Here is a 22,041-nt window from a genome sequence, read left to right as displayed (position 1 = left end):
GCTGAAACGATGCGCGCGCGGCTTTTCTGTGTGTGTGTGTGTGTGTGCGTGTGTGTGGCTGGAGGGGGCAGCGCCTCTCCGAGGCGAGGGCGACGAGCAGAAACACAACGGGCGGCTCTCGGCTGCCTCGCGGGCTCCTCCTCGCTGGCGTCAGCGCCGGGCGCGAGCTGCCAACCAGCTGCTCTGCTGACGTCACGGCCCATCCCTTTGCTCTCTCCCTCCCTCCCGCCGCCCCCACGTGCTGGACGGGAGAGTAAAGTTTGTTGTTTTCTCCCGTCGCCCGTAGCGACGCGATGCCCCAGCCCCGCCTCTCGGGGGTGGAGGTGGTGGTGGGCGTGGCTCCCGCGGAGGTGGGCGGGGCGGGCGGGAGAGTTTATAAGTCAGCCTGAGGCGGGCGCGCGGCTTGACAGTTCGCAAAGGCCGCGGTCGGCGAAAGGAGCGGCGGCGGCGGCGGGAGGAGCGGAGAAGCCTGAGCGCGTGACGGGGGAAAAGAGAGAGAGAGAGACCGAGGCAGCGCGCCGGCCCCGCCCGTCAGTTAGCCCAGCCAGCCAGCCAGCCAGGGACGTGCGGCGGTGGCTGCGGGAGACTCCCGGACTCCCCTCATGGCAGCGGCGCCAGCAGGGAATCCCCGGGAACCGTCTCGCGCCTTCTTCCAGCCGCTGCCCGCGCTGCAATCTGCTGGAGCAGCTCCGTGGCGGGGCTGCTCCTCATCGTAGGAGAAGCCACCAGCAAAAGCTCGCCCTTCGGCTTTTTAATTTTTTTATATAAATTTTTAAGTTTCTGGTTTGCTTTTTTTTTGCAACCCAAAGGACAAAAGTTAACAACATCCCGTTGCAGTATATATAAATACATATATCTATATATCTATATCACACTAATAATTCCATACTTCTGACCTCCGACCAAGCACCGGCCCTTGGCACGTTAATGAGGTGGGTGATGTTTCCCCTTTTTCCATTTTTTTCTACCCCCCTTCTTCCCTTCGAGGATGCTTGGATCTGAACTTTGAGCATGCCAGAACCGAACTTGGATAATTTTTTCTTTGATTGCGTTCTGTCTGTGGATGAACCCAGGGCTTCGCCGGTTTATTTCACCCTTCTCCCTTCTGACGTTTCCGCAGGCAGCCGCCCCACGGCGAGTTTGACATGGCTCTCAGCGGCACCCTCCTCCCTTCCATCGCCACCTTCGCAGCGGGCACGGCCGGCAGGGAGAAAGCCTTGAGGCAAGCAGGTGCCAGCAACGTGAGTACACAACCGGGCAGGGCAGTTGCGTGTGAATGCTGACGGGGGGGGGTTACTCAGGGATCAGACTAGTCCTGGAGGAGCTCAGCTCCCCCAGAACCTGCGTTTTTGCTTTTAATGGGACATGAGAATGACCTTCGGCACAGGTGTGGAGTGCATTTCTTCCAGCAAAGAAACACTGAATCAAAGAATCCCTCAAGCTCCTGTACTGGTGGAATGGGATTCCATGTTACGGTGGTGCTTCTTGATGGGTTTGAGCCCCACTATCATATTCTTTTTTCTTTAAAGCTAAAGCATTTGGTGCTGGGGTGGGATGTTAGACGATGGAGGAGATTCCTATAATAGGATGGAATGTGGAAGTTGATCAGGTCTCAACAGAGTTTGAATGAGACATCTTAAAAAAAACAAAATCCCAGTCTTGTTCGATAAAACCACGGTGAGGGTTTATGAAAAGGGAGCTATTCCACCCTTTACAATTGTGGAAACATACACATGGTGTGTGTGTGTGTGTGTTGCAATGTAAATGTATATTCTAACAGCAGCTGCGGGGATATGATCCCCACCTTTTTCTTTTTTTAAAAAAGCAGCACTTTCATCTGACTACAGTACTTTTTTGCTCTGTTGTTCCCTAGACCCTCAGAATGCATGTAGGCACAATTGAGGAAAATGCTCTTACCTTCTGCAGGGGCGTAGCTGCTCCCTGAAGTTCAGTCTGTAATGTGGGATGGCAGGGGGAGACAGAAACTGGGATAGATAGATCTGCTTTACCAGATCTGTGCTGCAGTAAATAAGCTGAAATATGCAGTGTATCGCAACCCAGAATCATGGGTGTGGATACATATGTTTTAATACATGGGCAGCCTTGGGAAATATGCACACCTACTCATGTGCTTAGGTTAACTTTTTGTTCTCTTCTCTCAAGCTGATGGCTTGTACCTGCAGCTGCTGTTGTATAATGCATGCTGCTTTAGAAAACGCCTACATGTGTTTAATATCAAATGCAGGCAATCTGATTAACATTGTGCGTGCAGTTTTTGTTGATTTGTATTTTTGTGCTCCTTTACAACAGCAGAAAGCCACACGATACCTTCTCCTTTTTTAGTCATGTAAACTCATTGTTTCTCAGTAGTGTCTAAAACGTTGCTTTACTAATAAGTAGGTAAATGTAACTTGATTATAAGGGCATATATGTGACTCTACATAAACTTAGGTATAGTCACATAAAAACACATAAATTTGCTAACTGGTGCCTTTAATTTTATCACCATGTCTTGTAACTTTTTGCAGGCAAGTTTTTGAACAGACAGTTGGAAAGTTAAAGACTTAAAAAATTGTTCCATCTAAACCTTGCAACTTTAGGCTTTACAGTAAAAGTCCTGACAATCCTTTGAACCCGTAAATTAATATTACAGTGTCCCCCCCAAAAAACCACACACACATCATGTAGCACAGAATGGAGAGGGAAAATGAAAGTTCTCTGCAACATGTCGTGACTTGACAATTGCGTAGTTTGCCTTAAAAGCACATATATCAGAAGTCAAGAGACTCCCAATTTATTCCCCCCTCCTGCAGTGTGTGTTATTTAAGTATTTTCAACACATGATACAATCGGGGCTTGACTGACAATTTCCAGGGTTTCGTTTCAGTCCTGCCATTCTGCAGCTGCTTGCATTGGGCCATGCGACCACTGCTTTGAACAGACTGACAGGTTCACTTCAATCAGCAGAGGACTGTCCCTTGTTGTGTTGTGGCAACTCAGTTGTGTCCCAAAGAGTTGTCTGTGAAAGACTTCTCCCCCTGTTTTGGTGGTCGCCATGTTTTGCTCATGCCTAGGTTTTCCTATACCTTTCCTGCTTTGCGAAACTCGAAAGTTCAGTGTGCTTTCACCAGCACTGTTTTCTCCCTCTTTACCAACACCGTTTCCCCCCCTTTCTTTTTCTGCCCACAGAAGTGGCGGGAGGAGCTCTCTCACCTCAAGCGGATTCCCTCTGTGTTTACAGGACGGCCTTACGACCTCTCTTCTGAGCTGGAAAGCAGCACCACAAACAGCAGCAGTGGGGCTATGTCAAGGCGGGAGACGGAGGAGTTGAACGAGCTTCTGGACTTTGACTTCATCCTCTCCAACTCCCTGATGCCCCAGGAGCAACCCACGGCTGCTGCCGCAGCAGTAGTAAGCACCGCTCCTGGCCCCTCGCCCGCCGTCACGAGCAGCAACTGCCCAACAGTTACCACTTGCGACTTCACCTACCAACTGCAAAGGGGCGATCACACCGGAGGAGGGGGAGCTATGCTGTACAACAGGGAGCAGGCCCCGGCTGCCCCGTTCAACCTGGCTGATATCAACGACGTGTCCCCTTCTGGTGGATTTGTAGCTGAGCTGATGAGGCCAGATCTGGACCCAGTTTATATGCAGCAGCAGCAACAACAGCAGCAGCAGCAGCCATCCCCACTGGGCAGCCTGCATGGCAAATTTGTGGTGAAAGCCACCGTGAACATGGGGGAGTACAACAACCACATCAGTGTTAGCAGCAAGAACAACCCAGCTGCTGCAACCTCCCCTTGTTCAGATGGACCCGTGCAGCCTCCTATTTATAACCACGTGCCTAGGATGTGCCAAAAAATCAAGCAGGAGGCTGCCCCTTCTTGCACCATTGGCCAATCCCACGGGAATACTCAGAGGGCGCAGCAACACGATTTTCCCTTGGGGCGCCCACTGCCTAGCAGGACTAACCCTCCCTTGACTCCAGAGGAGCTGATGAACAGCAGAGACTGTCACCCCTCCCCACAGGGCTTAAGTCACCCAGCTCTGCCGCTTCCTCCAGGCTACCACCCTGGCCCGGGATACCCTCCTTTTCTCCCAGAGCAGCTGCCACCAAGCGCGCTCCAGTATCAAGGTCAGTCTCACTATCTAAATGTTTTTGGAGAGCCTGTAAATATGCCTCGCTTGGTACAAGGGATGATGCTGACTCCGCCCTCTTCACCTCTAGAGCTGATGCCTTCTGGGAGCTGCCTCGCCGAAGAGACCAAGCCGAAGAGGGGGCGGCGGTCATGGCCCAGGAAAAGGACCGCCACACACACATGCGACTATGCGGGTTGCGGCAAAACGTACACAAAGAGCTCACACCTCAAAGCACACCTTCGGACCCATACAGGTAAGCCCTGCTCAACTGTACTGCCAAGGTCCCAGGCATCCCTTATCTCAAAAGCAAATCTCTATAGCCCAACATCAGCTGTGTAAAGGTTTTTGTTTTGTTTTGTTTTTGCACACCCCACCCCACCCAACATAGTAGGGTTGTTGTATGTGGCTGGAAAGAGGTTTTTCAGAGAGCTGGCGTTTGTATGAAAAAGGCATGTTTGCCTGTGGTGCCATATGCATTTGCCCCGCTGTTAACTCCGTGCACCGGTTTTGCAAGTCTTCCAAAAGCTTGTGAAACTTGTTTGGTGATATGATGTTGGGACACACAAAAAAGGAGTCTGTATGTGCTATATGTAGCGATGCCTCATTCATTCCTCTTTTTAACTGCCTTGCTGTGCAATCCCATCCATGTTCGCTCAGAAGTATCCCACTGTGCCTTGTAAGTGAGCTGCTGTGCTAATTGCGCCCTTAAACTCCTGCATCTCCATCAGTCTGAGAGAATCATCATTCTCGTGTACCCATGTATACATCTTTTCTCACACTCTAGCTAAATAGGTTTTGGTGGTTTTGGAAATAATAAAACCTGCCAACCTGTCTAACAGAGGCAAAAGCAGGATGAGGATACACACCCTGAGCAACAACACCCCCCTCAACCGTATTCTTTTCTTTCTTTTTTGGTGGGGTACCTTTGTGGTATCCATTTTAAATAGTTTCATTCCACCAGTGTATTAAAATATGCATATCTGTGGCTGCATCCAAGATAAGAATTGAAATAGCGGGAGCCATTAAATATATGGCTTTGCTTACAGATCGGAGGAGTTCGTTAAAATGTCTCTGAATGATTCAGCCACAGCAAAGGAATTGTTTTGCAGACGTGCAAGATTTTCTTGACTGACTCTGGCCATGTGGCTAGCTAATTACAAGGTAGCTAGAAGTCCAGAGTGAATTAAGCATGTTTATGCTGATAACGCCACTGAGGTGTTTCTTTTGGGGGAATGGAAATTGCAAATAGCCATAATTCATTTATTTTGTTGGACTTGTTGCTTCTGGTTAAAGAGCTTAGTCTCATTTCGATTTTCTCTAAATCAACAAATGTTAGCTGATTGGCTATGATCTTGGAGACCAACTTCTAATTTGAGACTGTTTTGACTTCAGGGGAAGCAGGGCAGCCCTCCCACAAACTGTTATATTTAATTTCTCCTCAATTCTGTTGTATAAAACGGCTGCCAGTTAGCAACAGACTTGGTTAATTAGCTTCGGAAAACATCCAGTTCTGGATTTTCCAGCCAGCCATATAAAGTGATAAAAATAACCAACAGACTTAGTTCTTGCTGCTGAAGTTTATATGTTCATCTTACTATGAAATAATTTTTTACTCACAATAATTTACCTTGCTGCTTAACGCGTTCACTTGGAAATTAAGTCCCCCAGAGGGACTTAATTGTGAGTAAATATTCTTTGAATGTCAGTATTTGTTTTTCAATTAAATTTGCCAGAACTTGAACATCTTTTCTAATTAATAATAATTAGACTCTTAAGAAAAAAATGGGTGTTTTGAGTAAAAGTATAGCAGGTAACCTGTTAGTTCATTGAAGACAGGCTTAGCTCTGAATAAGCAAGTTTAGGACTGCCTTGTAACGTGTTAATAGTGCTAACAGCCTAGTTTTTAACATATATACCTGGAAACAGATTCACTGATTTAAGTGGCGCTTTCACTTGTGTACAAGTATTATTATTATTATTATTATTATTATTATTATTATTATTATTAGCATCATCAACAACAATGATTAGTTGTATTACTCATAAAATTGACTCAAAGTGACTTACAAGCATGATTTAAAATACTAAAGCTAGGGTATAAAGAATAAAGTTAGGGCACTGTCAGCATGAACAACACTGTTTCAGTATCTCCAAACTGCTTAAGAACATTGACTTTCAGAGGAACTTCTGATTGATGTCAATTTCCACATAAGTTCTTGGTTTGATTATATATATAAAAAGGAAGGTGTTTGTTAAGTTTGACAGTGAAGGGGCTGCAAATAGCTTTCCGTCGTTTTCTTTAGTTCCCTGAAAAGTGTGGTTGTAACAAGAGTTTGATTGCTAAGCTTACCTGAATGGGTGCAGGTTTCCTTTGTAGTCTGAATACTTACATGCAACATTAATTTTGGAAACAGTCAAGGAAGAGCTCGAGAAACAAAGTATTGTGATTTAACATACTGCCAAGCAATCATTGGAAAAAATGTCCCTTAGATGTTTATGCTTCTAGATATGTCCTCATTTTATGTAGGCTGGTGACAGATGTTAGTGTGCGAGAATTGGTGGTACAAGTGAGGCATTATTACCTGTAGTGAACACCAGCTTTGCAAACTAGTTTAATAATACTAGTCCACAGATATTTTTGCTTGCCTAGTCATTTGTGATCAAAAGAAAAACAACAGCAAAGTTTTGCAAAGTTTTCCAGCTTCGTTACCCAGAGGCAATTCTTATTAGCCACAGGTGGCTAGGTATGTGGGTACATTATTTGCAACCTGTTTGTTTTATGCCACTGTTCTTGGTCAAACGGGTTGTACAAGTTTTTAGACAACCTGCAGAACTGTTGAAGAGGAATGATTGAGGGATAGGTGTTCGCACACCACGGAAAATGCTTCTTATACCACCTTCAGCATTTTGGGGGAAGAAAACTATTGTCTCGCCAGCTGAATAAATAAGCATGAGATTTTTTCCTTTTCTAATTTGTTCAGATATAGCGGCTAATGTGAAGCTATAATGACAATAGTCTGATCATAGGGGAAACGGTCTGTAACTGTGATTGCTGGAACAAACTTATATTTATTGAATTGTATGATGCACCTATATCTGTGAAGGATACAGAAGTAATTGATATGGTTCTTTATTTCTCAAGGTGAGAAGCCCTATCACTGTGACTGGGAAGGTTGTGGCTGGAAATTCGCCCGCTCTGATGAACTCACGCGTCACTACAGAAAACACACGGGGCACCGCCCATTCCAGTGCCAGAGGTGTGACAGAGCGTTTTCCAGGTCTGACCACCTTGCCTTGCATATGAAAAGACACTTTTAAACAGGACGTGGTGAACTTTTTCCTTTACTGCCATGAGAGATTCAGTATTTGACAGCACAAAAGACTGTCTTCCGCCAGAGGGGAGAACTCCACTTTAAAGCACTACAAAGAACCCCAGCGAGGTCTTTCCAAAAAGAAAGCGTGGAAATGAACGGACAATAAAGAAAAGACGAGACAATTGTGGAACTTTTATAGGGGGAAAATGACTGGATCTTGTATCATCATTCCATTATTTTTTTTATTGAAAAATCTGACTTGAATCTTTCTGGACTACAGAATGCCAAGGATTGACTGGAAGTCAAGGATATCAGGGTTAAAACGAAACTGTTGAGGGTGGGGAGAATGGGAGATTACGTAGGGAGATGATGGGTGAAGACAGTTGTAGCGTTGTAGAGCGGCGGGGGCTGTTCAGCTTTGGCAGTTCCTTCATCTCATTCAATCTAAATGACTCCCCCCCCCTACTTTGCCAAGGTTGAAGTCCAAAAAACATGTTTGTGCAAGGTTGCCACAAAAGCTAATGCTGTTCGGCTATTGCGCTTGTGACTTCAGAGACCTCTCTCTCTCTCTCTCTTTTTTTTCTTTGCCCACCACCCAAATTCCTCAAGCAATTTTGTAACAGTTCTAAAACTTTCATTTTTTTTTAAGGAGAAGAGAGAGTGTGTGAAGGTACAACTTGCACTTACCTTTATTTTATTTTTAAAGCAAGGAATGTGGGGGGAAAGGGACAAAACTGACACCAAACCTCACCATTTAACTTCACAGAGGATGAATGTTGTGCAAAGTGGGGGAAGAGGAGTGGGGGGGGGGGAGGTTGGCTCACACCATGGCTGAAGAGTCCACTGTGACTTCTCTTTAAATGCTATGTCTGTCTTCGCCCTAAATTCCCTTAAGATTTATTTTCAATGCAATATTGTAAACATGTTGTAGTCTTGCAATTTCTTTTTCCTTAAAACAAAAAAAAAGCCATTACTAAACTATGTCAAATGAGGAAGAAGAAATTCAGGTACAGAGTTATGGTTTAAAGTCTATTTTCATGGTGCTGAATGACTTTTGGTTCTTAAGGTACCAAAAAATGCCAAAGTTCTCAACTGCTGCATATTTGACAAGGAAATACGTTTGTCTTCCGATCTACAGTTAATGATGACCTAAGTCGGGTTGATAAACCTGGCTTATTTGTGTTTGTCTCTCTTTTAATCTTCTATGCAGACAGTCTGTAATGCACTGTGGTTTCAATGTGCAATAATTTGTACAATGGTTTATTCCCAAATATGCCTTAAGCAGAACAAATATTTTTTTTCTATATGGTTCTTTACATAATAAATATGTAATATAAATTTAAGGAGACTTCTATTTTGTATATTTGTAAACTATGAAGTGAAAAATGAACATTTTGTCAGAGTTCGTATTTTGCATATTCATTTTTGCTGAAAATAACTTTTAAATAAACCTATTTTATCTGAGTGCCTTTTCTTTCTGAATCATGTTGCATTTAAAGAGCTGCATTTAATCAGTGTTTTAAAGAACAGTAGTGCTTACTATCTAGCTCTATGCATGTTTATTCTTATACAACCCCTGTTGAGTTCAATGAAGCTTACTCCTAAAGGAAATTACTCTAGGTCGAAATTCAGTGGATAATTATTATGGATAATACTGGCTTCATTTCCCCCCATATTGTTTCCTTAAAACAATCCTGACCATTAGTTTAACCCTGGAGAACCAGAGATGCTTAACTTGGGTATCTTTAATACTGATAATCCAACCAAATAATTAAAGCAGAGGCAGAAAATGAGATCAATAGGCCTGTTGGCTGGTCAGTTCAATAGATCAAGTTGGCTGGTAGTTCCAAGGTAAAAATATTGCTTAGCACTTTGAGTAAAGTGTTTGATTTGTGTACGCCATTCCTCAGTGATAACCCTGTAAAGCATCTTGCTGATTGGGAGCTGAATAAAATGTCTGGCTTGAGGCTACCACCTATAATATGTGTTAGGGGAAAGATCTGAAGCAGGTATTTTCCTGCCTCCATGACTTGATCTCTTAGTCCCTATGTTGTACTACATCCTAAGAAAGATCTTGGCAAATTTAAGACTTGTTTTCAGGATTATAAATGGGATCAGGCCCACACTATGTTGCCATTAAAAAGCCTTTTCTAACCTTTAAATCTGCTATAGGCTGTTGCCTTTCTACCTTACAAGTATATACAAGCGGCAATTCATTTCACCGCGAATTTCAGATCATATTTCCTAGTTGCTGATAAAGCAAGAATAAGTAGAAACTTAATATCAAGCATACCTCAGGAATGCCGTATTCACTGTTTGACATTTACATTTTATTTGAATATTATTCACTTGGCCGAATTTCACGGCACCTCCCTCCCCCGTAAGTAAATTTGGATTTGAAAATACTTGTTGTGTTCCCTTGTGCAGTGTCTTTTGCCTTGAATACATCTTTACATCAGAGGTTGGAGAAAAGCTTTGGATATATATATATATATATTTCTTAGAAATTGTTAGTCATCACAGTAAACAGGTAAGTGCATTAAAGTGAGATTATTCAGGAAAACTCATTCCCCCACCCCACCCCAAGATTCATTTGAGTACTTGCTTCTCTGCCCTGCTCAGAAACTCGGGGTTATCTCATTTTACCCTTGTCTCACTAACTTGTGAAATAGGTCAGTATGAGAGAACGGTAGGCATAAGCTTTGTGGCTAAAGATGGTGATTTGAAGCAGAGAGATTATTTGCAGAACAGTATGTCAGTTTGTAAGTATCTTAGTACGTTTCATCCCAACCTATGTAGCTGACTGTGGACTAGGGTGCATATTAGCTGGTGTCCATGGTGCAATCCTATCCATGTTTCCTTAGAAATGGGGCTTCCATCCTTATAAATGTGTTTCGAATTGGAGCCAGAGGTGGCAGCCCATCTGAAGTACGGTAACAGAAGGGGAAAGAGATTCCTCAACCTGTGTTACACTGCTATTGTCTATCAATAGGGATGCAGGTGGCGCTGTGGTCTAAACCACTGAGCCTCTTGGGCTTGCCGATCGGAAGGTTGGCGGTTCGAATCCCCGCGACGGGGTGAGCTCCTATTGCTCAGTCCCAGCTCCTGCCGACCTAGCAGTTCGAAAGCAGGCCAGTGCAAGTAGATAAATAGGAACCACTGCAGCAAGAAGGTAAACAGCGTTTCCATGCGCTCTGGCACATGATGCCATGATCCTCCGTTGTGCCAGAAGCAGTTTAGTCATGCTAGCCACATGACCCGGAAAGCTGTCTGCGGACAAACACCGGCTCCCTAGGCCTGAAAGGGAGATGAGTGCCGCAACCACAGTCGCCTTTGACTGGACTTAACCGTCCAGGGGTCCTATACCTTTTGTCTATCAGTCTGAAGGATTTGGGGTTCATACTGCAGTCGAAGGGTCCCAATGGGCATGATTTGTAAGTCTTTGCACCTTTTCTTCTTCCGATCCAATAAACACGCTCCTGCACCCCTTTGGCTCTTGCAGTTATTGGCTGCTTTGTGGGAAACCACTCAACTATCTGCCTTAGCCCAAACTAAGGAGGACTCTCAGAGCTGCTTTCTCTTCCTGATAATTTGGACCCTGCCTTCTCTGGTTCAAAACTTTTTATACCTTCAGCTCCTCACCCATTTCTGAACCTCTAGGGTTGCCATCTTCCCAAGAGTGAAAATTGGGACAGAGTTGTTGAGCTCCCTCCCCCCCCAGTTGTTGTTGTTGTTGTGTTTGTTGTTGTTGTTGTTGTTGTTGAGGGTTGTTGCGCTCCCAAAAAGATTGGGGCATTTCTTTGATTTTTAAAAATATTTTTAAAAATAAAAATAGCTCAACTTGCCATACATCTGGGTTTTCGCAGGCATTTTGCTGATTTAGCAAAAATCTGATGGATGCCATTTTTCTGAGCAATTACCAGATGTGTCCAGAATAAACCCCAAATATATGGAAGCCCTATCCATGGCCTTTTATCCTCACAAAGGTTCTGTGAAATAGGTTGAACACAGAGAAAGAGTTACCCAAACACATTTAAATGAGCAGGGTTTTGAAGTCTGAACCCACTTTCTCCCTTGGTCAAGTTCGTGACAGGAAGCGGAGCTTATGGTAGGTATCTTGCTGTCTCTCTGAAAACATCATGCAGGGAGCTATCAAATCTGCAGACCCACTTCATTTACTGAAAGATAAACATGTCAGCATAGAATGCAGCAAGACATTTAAATAATTTCATGAAGCAAAGTAAGATGGTGGTCTCTTCAAATCCGGTTGGGTAGAGAAACTAGTTTGAATGCACTGTTAGGGAACAAGATACTTATCTCTGTGGCTGCTGTGAAGTGCAAGAGGATTCTTGCTCATACATTGAAGTGGATTGTTTTCTTAGTCTTTTTTTCAAAAAAAATAAATAAATCTGGAGACAGATGTTTGTTAACGCAAACGACATGTGCATTATTTTCTGGCTGTTGTATTCTGCCGTAGCTTTGTATTTGACGAAAAGTATTTTTATTGCATTTCCACCAATCTTAAAACAACGCTTCGCTGTGTTTTTGTTCCTCCCCCTCATGCCAAAAGCTACTTCCCACTTAAAGAGTGTGACTTTGTTAAAAATGAAACGCAAATCCAAGAAGTTCAATATTTTAATTATTTCATTGTGCCTTTAAACTTTGTTTTGTTGGTTTTTTTAGGAAAAAAAGCTGCAGCACATTGTTTTGGGCCAATGCCAGCTAACACTCCTTAATGCGTGTAAGACAACCCTTCGTAGGGAGATCTTGTTTTTTAGGAGGTCTTCAGGCACGGGGGGAAAATATCCACACAAGCAGTTGTAATTTGAAAAGGCAGGTGTAGCTAAAAATAACATACTGTGTTAGCCACCTGTTCTATTATGTACTATGGCTCCTGGAGCTAAAAAGATCATCAATAGAACTGGGAGAACAAAACAGCTGCAACAAATGCACCGTTTCAGAGCATGCTTTGGGGAAAGGGGTTTTTCTGCACGCAAATTTATAAAGCTCGTTTAGAGCCCAGATGCAATAGGGGGCTCCTTTAGTTAAGCAAGATCCTTAACTAAGGGCCAGTGGCGTAGCGTGGGTTGTCAGCAACCCGGGCAAGGCAAGTAATTTGCACCCCCTAACCCGTGGATTTTAGAGCTGCGAGTGCGAGTGCACCCCCCCCCTCAGATGTTGCGCCCGGTGCGTCCGGCCCCCCCTGCACCCCCCACGCTACGCCACTGCTAAGGGCTGGTTCTCGCATGACTCCAACTGGAAGTATGAACAGACTTGATTTAAAAGCAACACACATTGTGTTGGGCGAGATGAACATTCTGCCTGCGGTGTTGGCTCGTCACTTGCAGTTCCACTATATTACAACCACAAGAAGGGGAAGGCAAAGCAGTTCCTGGCCCCCACTAAGTAAGAAAAGGGGGCATGGTCTGCCTTCTCTCTCTTCGCCCTCATGTATCCCACAGCTGCAGCCTGTGAGCATTGCAAGTATGGCTCTCGTGTAAATGCTGTACTAGATTCCTCAAAGAGTCTATGTAGCCAGAGCGACATATAGCAGGTAAATGAGCCATGTGCCACCCATATAGTACTCCGGTGGCGCAATGGGTAGGTGCATGTGGTTCTTTGTGTGTGAAGACCCCCAACCCCCCAAATAAATCACACAGGAAACAGAATATTTGTTTGGGATTTTTGGCACTAATTTGGCCACAGCTTTATTGTTTACAGCATGTGAGTGGTTGCTTAGGCATTGGTTCGGACTACCTGAACAGGACTGACAACTGGAGCCTCCAGAGGTCAGAAAGGGAAAACATACAGGGGGAGCACAGAGGCAGATTTCCGCCTCTTAGTTCACCCCAGATGTTCCCAGGAACTCTGGCATGGCCCTACCCCTGAGAGGGGATCGGAGAGAGCAAATCGAGCCCCTGGATTCCTTTAACGGAATTCCCTAGCAGCATCAACAAAATTGAGGGGCAGGCACAGCCAACCCATAATCCCTTCCACCAAAGAATGAACCAATGCCTAACCGCCAACCTTACAAAGTTGTGACGATTTGCTACACGGTAGGCAAAAACCAAATGGCAGCAGCCAAGCAGCCAAGTGGCAAAATTCCTACCGGGCCCCTGCTCCAAAAACAGACGACCCCTAGACAGGCATAAAGGTACCCCTGCCCGTACGGGCCAGTCTTGATAGACTCTAGGGTTGTGCGCCCATCTCACTTAAGAGGCCGGGGGCCAGCGCTGTCCGGAGACACTTCCGGGTCACGTGGCCAGCGTGACAAAGCCGCATCTGGCGAGCCACCGCAGCACACGGAAACGCCGTTTACCTTCCCGCTAGTAAGCGGTCCCTATTTATCTACTTGCACCCGGGGGTGCTTTCGAACTGCTAGGTTGGCAGGCGCTGGGACCGAGCAGTGGCAGCGCACCCCGTCAGGGGATTCGAACCGCCGACCTTTCGATCGGCAAGCCCTAGGCACTGAGGCTTTTACCCACAGCGCCACCCGCGACAGGCATAGCAAGGTCAAAAACACAGCCTAAAATTATAGGGAGGGAGAGCGGGAGATCCGCTACACGATGTGAAAGAGAAAGTACTTCACCACGTGCAGCCCCTTAAATAGCCCCCTCAGTTGCCAATCAAACCCAAACCCACAGAAGTTTGCCCCAGCAACAAAGGGGCAACCAATGAGACAAGGAGGTCATCCAAACGGGCCCGCCCCAGCAACAAGAAGGCAGTTTGGTGATCTCACCACAACACGTGGCTCTCCATGATTTGGAGGACACGAGTAACCAGAAAGTTGATGGTTTGAGCCCACCAAGGGGTGGCTGTGAGGAGGATTCCTGTATTGCAGGCAATTGAACTAGACAACCCTTGGGATCCCTCCCAACTCTATGATTTCATCTATCTGTTTTCTTGTTGCATTATTCCTCACCCTACTTATATAGTAAAGGAAGTTTTGTAAGATTACAACTGGGAGGTAGTCAAACAAATTAGTCCCATTTGCATTTTACATGAGATGCTGTACTATCATTGTGGCTGCATGCAATTTGTCCCATTGAATCTAATAAGATTCACGGCTTCTCCTTAGGGATGGACAAATCTGTCAATTTCATATTATCAGTTAGTTCTCCAGTCTTTAATTTTCTGCAACAGTTTCTGAGGGGAGAATTAAAGTTCTCACAGAAATCCATCGGTATATTAGTGTGTTTTTCTCCTAATATACATGCTGTAGATGATTTTATCCCCATGTATTTTTGTTTTGCAAGCAATTTACCCTAATGTGTGTGTAATAATATATGTGTTTTTAATATGCATATTTCCCCCCTAATTTATGCACTTGTGTACATAGCGTTTGTTTTGGGAACGTCATCACAGAATTTGTCAAAGTGTGAATTTTGAAGGATAGATGTAGTTTGTTTTTTGTAATGTTTTGGGAAGTTCAAATTTGGTAGTTTTGCATTAAAATGTAAAACAACCTGGATTTCATCCCCATCACTGCTTGTCCTAGGACTTTTACAGACAAAACAGGTCCTTTGTTCTCTCTCATAACATTGAGGGGGGCATCAACTACTACTGTATTTGGTTTATTTAAAAAAAAATGGAAGCAGGGCTGAAAGATGACTTTTAAAAAAACGATAACTATAACACATGTACTGTGTTTTTATTGTAATTAACTATGTTTTTAATGTGGGGACGGGGGTGGCGCTGTGGGTAAAAGCCTCAGCGCCTAGGGCTTGCCGATCGAAAGGTCGGCGGTTCGAATCCCCGCGGTGGGGTGCGCTCCTGTTGCTCGGTCCCAGCGCCTGCCAACCTAGCAGTTCGAAAGCACCTCCAGGTACAAGTAGATAAATAGGGACCGCTTACTGGCGGGAAGGTAAACGGCGTTTCCGTGTGCTGCACTGGATCGCCAGATGCGGCTTTGTCACGCTGGCCATGTGACCCGGAAGTGTCTCCGGACAGCGCTGGCCCCCGGCCTCTTAAGTGAGATGGGCGCACAACCCTAGAGTCTGTCAAGACTGGCCCGTACAGGCAGGGGTACCTTTACCTTTATGTTTTTAATAGTGCTTTTATATTATATATTGTTTTAATTCTATTAATGTTCATTTTTAATTGATTTTTTCCTATGTTTTTAGCTGTTCCTGTTTCATCTGTAAGCCATAATAATAATAATAATAATAATCATAATCATAATAATAATAATAATAATTGTATACAACCCGTCTGACTGGGTTGCCCCAGCCACTCTGGGTGGCTTCCAACAAATATAAAAGCATAATAAAGCATCAAACATTAAAAACCTCCTGATATAGGACTGCCTCCAGATGTCATCTAAAAGTTGGGTAGTTCTGTATCTCCTTGACATCTGGTGGGAGGGCATTCCACAGGATGGGTGCCACCACTGAGAAGGCCCTCTGCCTCGTTTCCTGTAACTTCTCTTATTGTAATGAGGGAACTGCCAGAAGACCCTCAGAACTGGATTTCTGTGGGCTAAACAGTAGAGGTGGAGATGCTCCTTCAGGTATACTGGGCCGAGGCCATTTAGGGATTTAAAGGTCAGCACCAACACTTTGAATTGTGCTTGTAAATGTACTGGGAGCCACTGTAGGTCTTTCAGGATGCAAAACAGAATGGGAAATGTCTCCTCTATAACAACTCATATCTTGTGCTTTTTATATATATTTTATGTGTTTTTTTATTTTAAAAAGAAAGAAAGAAAGAAAGAAAGAAAGAAAGAAAGAAAGAAAGAAAGAAAGAAAGTAAGTCACCAGGTTAATAAAATTAACAGAGATTAAGATACCAGATTATATTGACGGATATGTTTTTAATGGATTAACCGGCAAGGAATTGCAGTAATAAACTAAATAAATATCTGTTGGCGCCTCTTTTTAGTTTTAGTTTGCAATCCTGATTCATCTGCCCCATGCCTTAAATAACATCAAGGTTATAAAATGCTAACCTTATATACCAAACAGTCACTGGGAAGCCCAAAATAAAGAGCACGTTTTTGCAAGGACAGATGAGCTGTTCACTACAGGATGACACATGCCTGTTTGGAAAGCGCCAACTTTTTAAATTCAAGGGGAAAGAAAGAAACCCAAGGCAATGAATAGCATTGTTCTTCATTAACCTTTCCTCTGTGTCTGCTACAAAGTCTGGAGAGGAACCCCGTGTGCATTAAAACAATTTAATTATTTGTAACTCAGCATAAATGCCTTTGGCACTCCCCCGCTAGGCAAAAAACACTCAGTCTTAATAAGATCAGCTTCTTTTCTAGTGGATCCATTACTCTTGTGAAGAGAGATTCCTGCTGCTATTGACGTGAACCGAAAAGACTCAATTAAGCCGGTGTGAATCACTCACTGTATCTAATTCTACTTCAATGAGTAAAGAACAAAGAAAAGCATCAGTACAAGACTCTGCTATGTAGGGAAACACTAGAGCTTGGGTGGATTAATTAGATAATAGTTCTAACTGACAGAAGAGTTTGTTTGTTTGCTTTAAACCCACAAAAGCTAGCTGTTGAAGAAGGGAGTCATTCAAGGGCGCCAAACCACCGTCCCACTCCCATTTCTCCAGCTCCACACAACTAACAGTTGTATTTGTTGCTGGCACGCCGGTTCCAAACACCAAGTAACTGCTACCACAATCAAATGAGCCTATTTACAAGGGATAATGGCCAAAATACAGCAAGCACCTTTGGAACTGCCTGCCTATTGATATTAGGCAGGCACCGTCATTGCATGCTCGCCAGAAACATTTGTTTCTGCAGGCCTATGTGATTTGGTTCCTCTTGAATCATTTTTCGATGTTTCCATTGGGTTTTGTTGCTTTAAGATATTTGTAAACGTTTCAGATACAGTGGTGCCCCGCAAGACGAATGCCTCGCAAGACGGAAAACCCGCTAGACGAAAGGGTTTTCTGTTTGCGATGTGCTTCGCAAGACGAATTTCCCTATGGGCCTGCTTCGCAAGACGAAAATGTCTTGCGAGTCTCGCCATTTCCCCCCCGCTTCCCCCCCTTTTTCTAAGCCGCTAAGCCGTTAATAGCCTTTTAGCAGCTAAGCCGCTAAGCCTTTAATAGCCGCTAAGCCGCTAAACCTCTAATAGCGCTAATCCGCTAAGCCGCTAATGGGGTTGCTTCGCAAGACGAAAAAACCGCTAGACGAAGAGAATCACGGAACGGATTCTTTTCGTCTTGCGAGGCACCACTGATTATTATATTATATTATATTATATTATATTATATTATATTATATTATATTATATTATATTAATTAAAAAGAAAACCCACACAAGTGTTTGATTCCTTGGGCTCCTATTGAAGGAAGAGCAGGAAATAAATCTAATGAATAAATGAAGTTCAATCAAAAGGAACAGATGTCTTTGCTTTAAAAAAAGTGGGAGAAAGACGACGATGATGATCCTAGGCTGGTATCATTGCTGTAGTTGTAATTAGGTATAGATATATAAAAACCTAAAACAAAGGCTACTAAAATTGGCCACGTTCAGGAATCAGGCTTTAAACTTACGCTGAGAATCACTCCCTTCCAAAAGAAACTCTCTAGCCCATGCCCCCTTGTTGTCGTCTTCATTCCCAAAATCTGATGTGATGCCTCATTGAGTCATCTGCAGGCTTCCACTGCCACCATCAGGTCCTTACCACTTTCTCCACTCTCTGCAGCTGCATCCAACAAATTATTATTATTATTATTATTATTATTATTATTATTATTATTATTATTTTTATACCCCACCCATCTGGCTGGGTTTCTCCAGCCACTCTGGGCAGCTCCCAACAGAGGACCAAAAACAGAATAAAACATCAGACATTAAAAATTTCCCTAATCAGGGCTGCCTTCAGATGTCTTCTAAAGGTCAGATAGTTGTTTATTTTCTTGACATCTGATGGGAGGACATTCCATGGGGTGGGTGCCACTACCGAGAAGGCCCTCTGCCTGGTTCCCTGTAACCTCACTTCTCGCAGTGAGGGAACCGCCAGAAAGCCCTTGGAGCAGGACCTCAGTGTCAGGGCAGAACAATGGGGGTGGAGACGTTCTACATTTTGTACTTTCTGCATTTCTGTGCCATTTCATTATACCTTCCACATTTTTCACATGAACCAGGGGTGCCACCTTGAACAAAAAATTGTGGGGGGGCAGGTAAGCCCCTCCCTGCATAATCAATCACATGACGCGGTGCACACATACCATTTGAATGGCAATGCCCATCAACTTTAGTGGGGCTGGCCCCCTCAAATATTTTATGGGGGGGGGGTGAAGACCCCTTGGCACCTTGGAATTGGCTCCTACCTCTCTCACGCACACCTGCCAACCAAGCATTATACTTAGTTTACCTCCTGGTGATGAGAATTCTAGTCCCCAAAAGCTCATACCATAATAAATTAATTAGTTTTAAAGGTGCCACAAGGTGATTCTGTTATTATTCCTCAAAGTGTTTTTGTGAGGATGAAAATTGGAGAATCACCTCAGCCATAATAAAACTCGCTGTGCAGGTTTAGCTGCAAGTCCTGCCATATTGCCTTCATCGGCAAATGGCAAAGAACACCTTGGCCTGCCCATAACATATATCAGATTTGTAAAAACCTTTATAAAAGCCTCCCCCAGCTCCACACTCCCCCAATTTTTAACTAATGTCCTGTCACATGTTTGTTCAAAATGGCTGCCAATCCTCTAAACATACTCCTGTTATGAAAGGGTTCAAAGACATGTCAAGACAAGCTTCAGCAAGGTTAAAAAAAAATAATAATATTTGGAGCACTCTGATGAAAATTAAGCATACTGACATCCCAGCAAATTTCATGGGACTTCAGAACAAACCCTGTCCCATTTATCCCTGTGGTACTGAAGCACGCTTATCCAGTGCTCAATTTTCCACAGTCCACTGAGAATAAAAAATCAGTGTGACATAAATACACCATAAAATGCTCAAGTTGACCATGGTTATAAAACAAAAAGCGTCAAATTACAAACTGAATCTTGGCCACAGACGACAGTCAACCAGGTCTTGAATTGCTGCATCAGCGATTTGTGTTTTCCATTTTCATGGGGTCTTTTCAGCAGCAGACCTTTATAAACCTTCCCTTCCAAAGTAGTGCCCCACATGCTATGTGGGGCTTCAACGTTGTTGTTGTTGTTGTTATTTTTTAAGGTCCCAGTCTTGGCATGCACACACACAGGACCAGCCCAAAATATATTGCTGCCTGAGGCGAAGGACAATATGGCGTCCCCCTCCTCATTCCACATACAGGAGCTGAGTGCACTGACAGATGAACTTCAACCCTGGTAATGGGACAATATTTTCCACTTCCCCTGAGGAAAGAGTGATAGTTTAGGGAGGCCAGGGCAGGCTAGGCTGCATAGCTTTATTTACATTTGCTATAGGGCTGTGGCTACCTCTCTCTAAAATCCACTGCCTGAGGTGGTCGCCACATTTTGCCCAATGACAGGGCCGGCCCTGTACATGTAAGAAACATATTTGGGGCGAGGGTGGGTGAATCGTGGCGGTAAAAGAAATCATGACCAGATTCCTGAACAAGAGGCCTAATGAAGCGATGAGCCTCTCTTTGTTGCAGAAACAGCAGTTTGCAGATGCATTTGTGTGGTTGTTAACAAGCAATTAAAGTTTAAGAAACCCCAAGCACATTTCACAGAAGAACTTATGTCAGATTGCGAGGCTGATAACGAGAAAATGTGCTGCATCGACTGAGCCATCGAGCTGCAGCTCAGAAACCTTTTTTGCATAATTTTGTTTTGGACTCGGCAGGCTTGATTTCGATGCATGCTAAGGCTTGCTAAATCCTGTTAGTCGGGTTCCGCGCTATTAAGGTTTCAGACATTCAATGAAAATGCAGTCTCTTTACATCGGCAGAGTCCCCTCCTCTCCTTGTGTTGTAAAAATGCAGTTACATGCATTGCGCGAGGTCACAGGCGACTCAGAAAACACACTTCCTTGTCACGAGGAGGATTGCGACAGACTGGAAACTAGGGTATTAATATCTGAATTGATCACAAAACAAAATCACATTGCGTTCATGGATGAACAGAGGGCACCTTCCAGCTGATGTAATAAACAGTGTCAGCACTGCAGCCTGCTCACTTTCCCTCCAGAAGTATCTGGCTTATGGAAGCAGAGAGGAAAAAAGAATATTTTTGTAGCTTGCGGAAAAAAAAGTTATTCTGTGCATAGCTAAACTATGGAAGTCCCTCCCACAAGACACAGGATAGCCACCAACTTGGATGGATTGGACAAATTCCTGGAAGATAAAGCTATCAATGGCTACTAGCCAAGATGGCAATATTCTGCCATGGGAGGGTGTTTCACAGGATGGGTGCCACTGCCAAGAAGGCCCTCTGCCTGGTTCCCTGTAACTTCACTTCTTGCAACGAGGGAACCGCCAGAAGGCCCTCAGCGATGGACCTCAGTGTCTGGGGCTGAACGACAGGGGTGAAGACACGCCTTCAGGTATACTGGGCCGAGGCCATTTAGGGCTTTAAAGGTCAGCACCAACACTTTGAATTGTGCTTGGAAACGTACTGGGAGCCAATGTAGGTCTTTCAGGTCCCGGAGGCTGCTCCCAGTTGGCAGTCTAGCTACCACATTCTGGATTAGTACAGTTTCTGAGTCACCTTCAAAGGTAGCCCCACATAGAGCACATTGCAGTAGTCCAAGCGGGAGATAACCAGAGCATGCACCACTCTGGTAGGACAGTCTGCAGGCAGGTAGGGTCTCAGCCTGCGTACCAGATGGAGCTGGTAGACAGCTGCCCTGGACACAGAGTTGACCTGTGCCTCCATGGACAGTTTCTTATGCTTTAAGGTTCCCTTTGCTGTTAACGTCTTTGCTACTCTTTGGTGAAAGACATCAGTTACAGCTGGAGAGCAAGTCAGCCACCTATATCACTAGATAGGAAAGCACCAAGAGCAGTTACAGCCACTTGAAGGCTTCTGAAGCCATGGAGAATTAATTACCTTGCACCATCTCACAGGCGAAAATGTGAACTCCCCCCCCCCCATTTATGACACCTCTTCTCTCATATCATGAATCACTGAAGTAACTCTGTCCCCCTGCTATTGCAGATTTCTATTTCTAATGCCTGCTTGCTCTTCCATATTCTGTTTCTATTCAAAGTGTTTACATTTTGCTCTTCAGCTAGGAAAGTTCCCAGTAGTAGCACAGGGGTTGGCAGTCTAAAAGGTCAGGGCACAAAAGGAAAAAGAGATGAGGAGGAAAGAGGAAAACAAGCAAGCTCTTAAACAAGCAAATTATTGGCGTTACAAGGTTCTTCTGATGACCAGCTTGGATATAAACAGAGGCTGGGGGGGGGGGCACACACATATTCACATTCATTAATGCTGCATTCATTTCCTCTACATTACAATAACCTATCCCTCTCTGATTTAAAAGCAACGAGGGTGTGTGTATTACTTTCATTAAAGATATACTACAAAAACATAACCATCCTAAAATGTATTATCAACAGTTTCAAAATAATCTTCCATCAGCTAAATTGTGTGCCAACAATTGCTGAGCCCTGGCACAATTTAATCCCAAGTCAATATGCATTCTCTTTTACATAC

At 44.2% G+C, this 22,041-nt stretch overlaps 1 protein-coding gene across 4 annotated transcripts; it reads left to right on the top strand.

Annotated features, from left to right (window-relative positions):
* The first annotated feature begins 401 nt into the window (after nt 1–401).
* KLF4 (KLF transcription factor 4) lies at nt 402–8,918 on the top strand. 4 transcript variants are annotated; one of them, XM_028712756.2, is made up of 5 exons: nt 402–932; nt 1,121–1,241; nt 3,190–4,135; nt 4,229–4,393; nt 7,283–8,918. In XM_028712756.2, the coding sequence occupies exons 1-5, from the start codon at nt 928–930 to the stop codon at nt 7,456–7,458; spliced, it is 1,413 nt and encodes a 470-aa protein (XP_028568589.2). In that variant the 5' UTR covers nt 402–927; the 3' UTR covers nt 7,459–8,918. The 4 variants fall into 4 exon arrangements, with proteins under 4 accessions (XP_028568589.2, XP_077777114.1, XP_028568588.2 ...); XM_077920988.1 differs by having other exon boundaries at nt 3,193–4,393; XM_028712755.2 differs by having other exon boundaries at nt 3,190–4,393.
* Nucleotides 8,919–22,041: the final 13,123 nt, after the last annotated feature.

The sequence above is a fragment of the Podarcis muralis genome, chromosome 17 (assembly GCF_964188315.1).
Source record: "Podarcis muralis chromosome 17, rPodMur119.hap1.1, whole genome shotgun sequence".
In the NCBI taxonomy this organism is placed as follows: Eukaryota; Metazoa; Chordata; class Lepidosauria; order Squamata; family Lacertidae; genus Podarcis; species Podarcis muralis.
The sequence above is the reverse complement of the archived record's forward strand: the minus strand, read 5'-3'. Positions and strand labels throughout refer to the sequence as shown.

Coding starts and splice junctions, on each gene's coding strand:
- KLF4 (XM_028712755.2), top strand. Junction 1,242..3,189: donor GGCAAGCAGGTGCCAGCAAC/GTGAGTACACAA, acceptor TTCTGCCCACAG/AAGTGGCGGGAGGAGCTCTC. Junction 4,394..7,282: donor ACACCTTCGGACCCATACAG/GTAAGCCCTGCT, acceptor TTATTTCTCAAG/GTGAGAAGCCCTATCACTGT.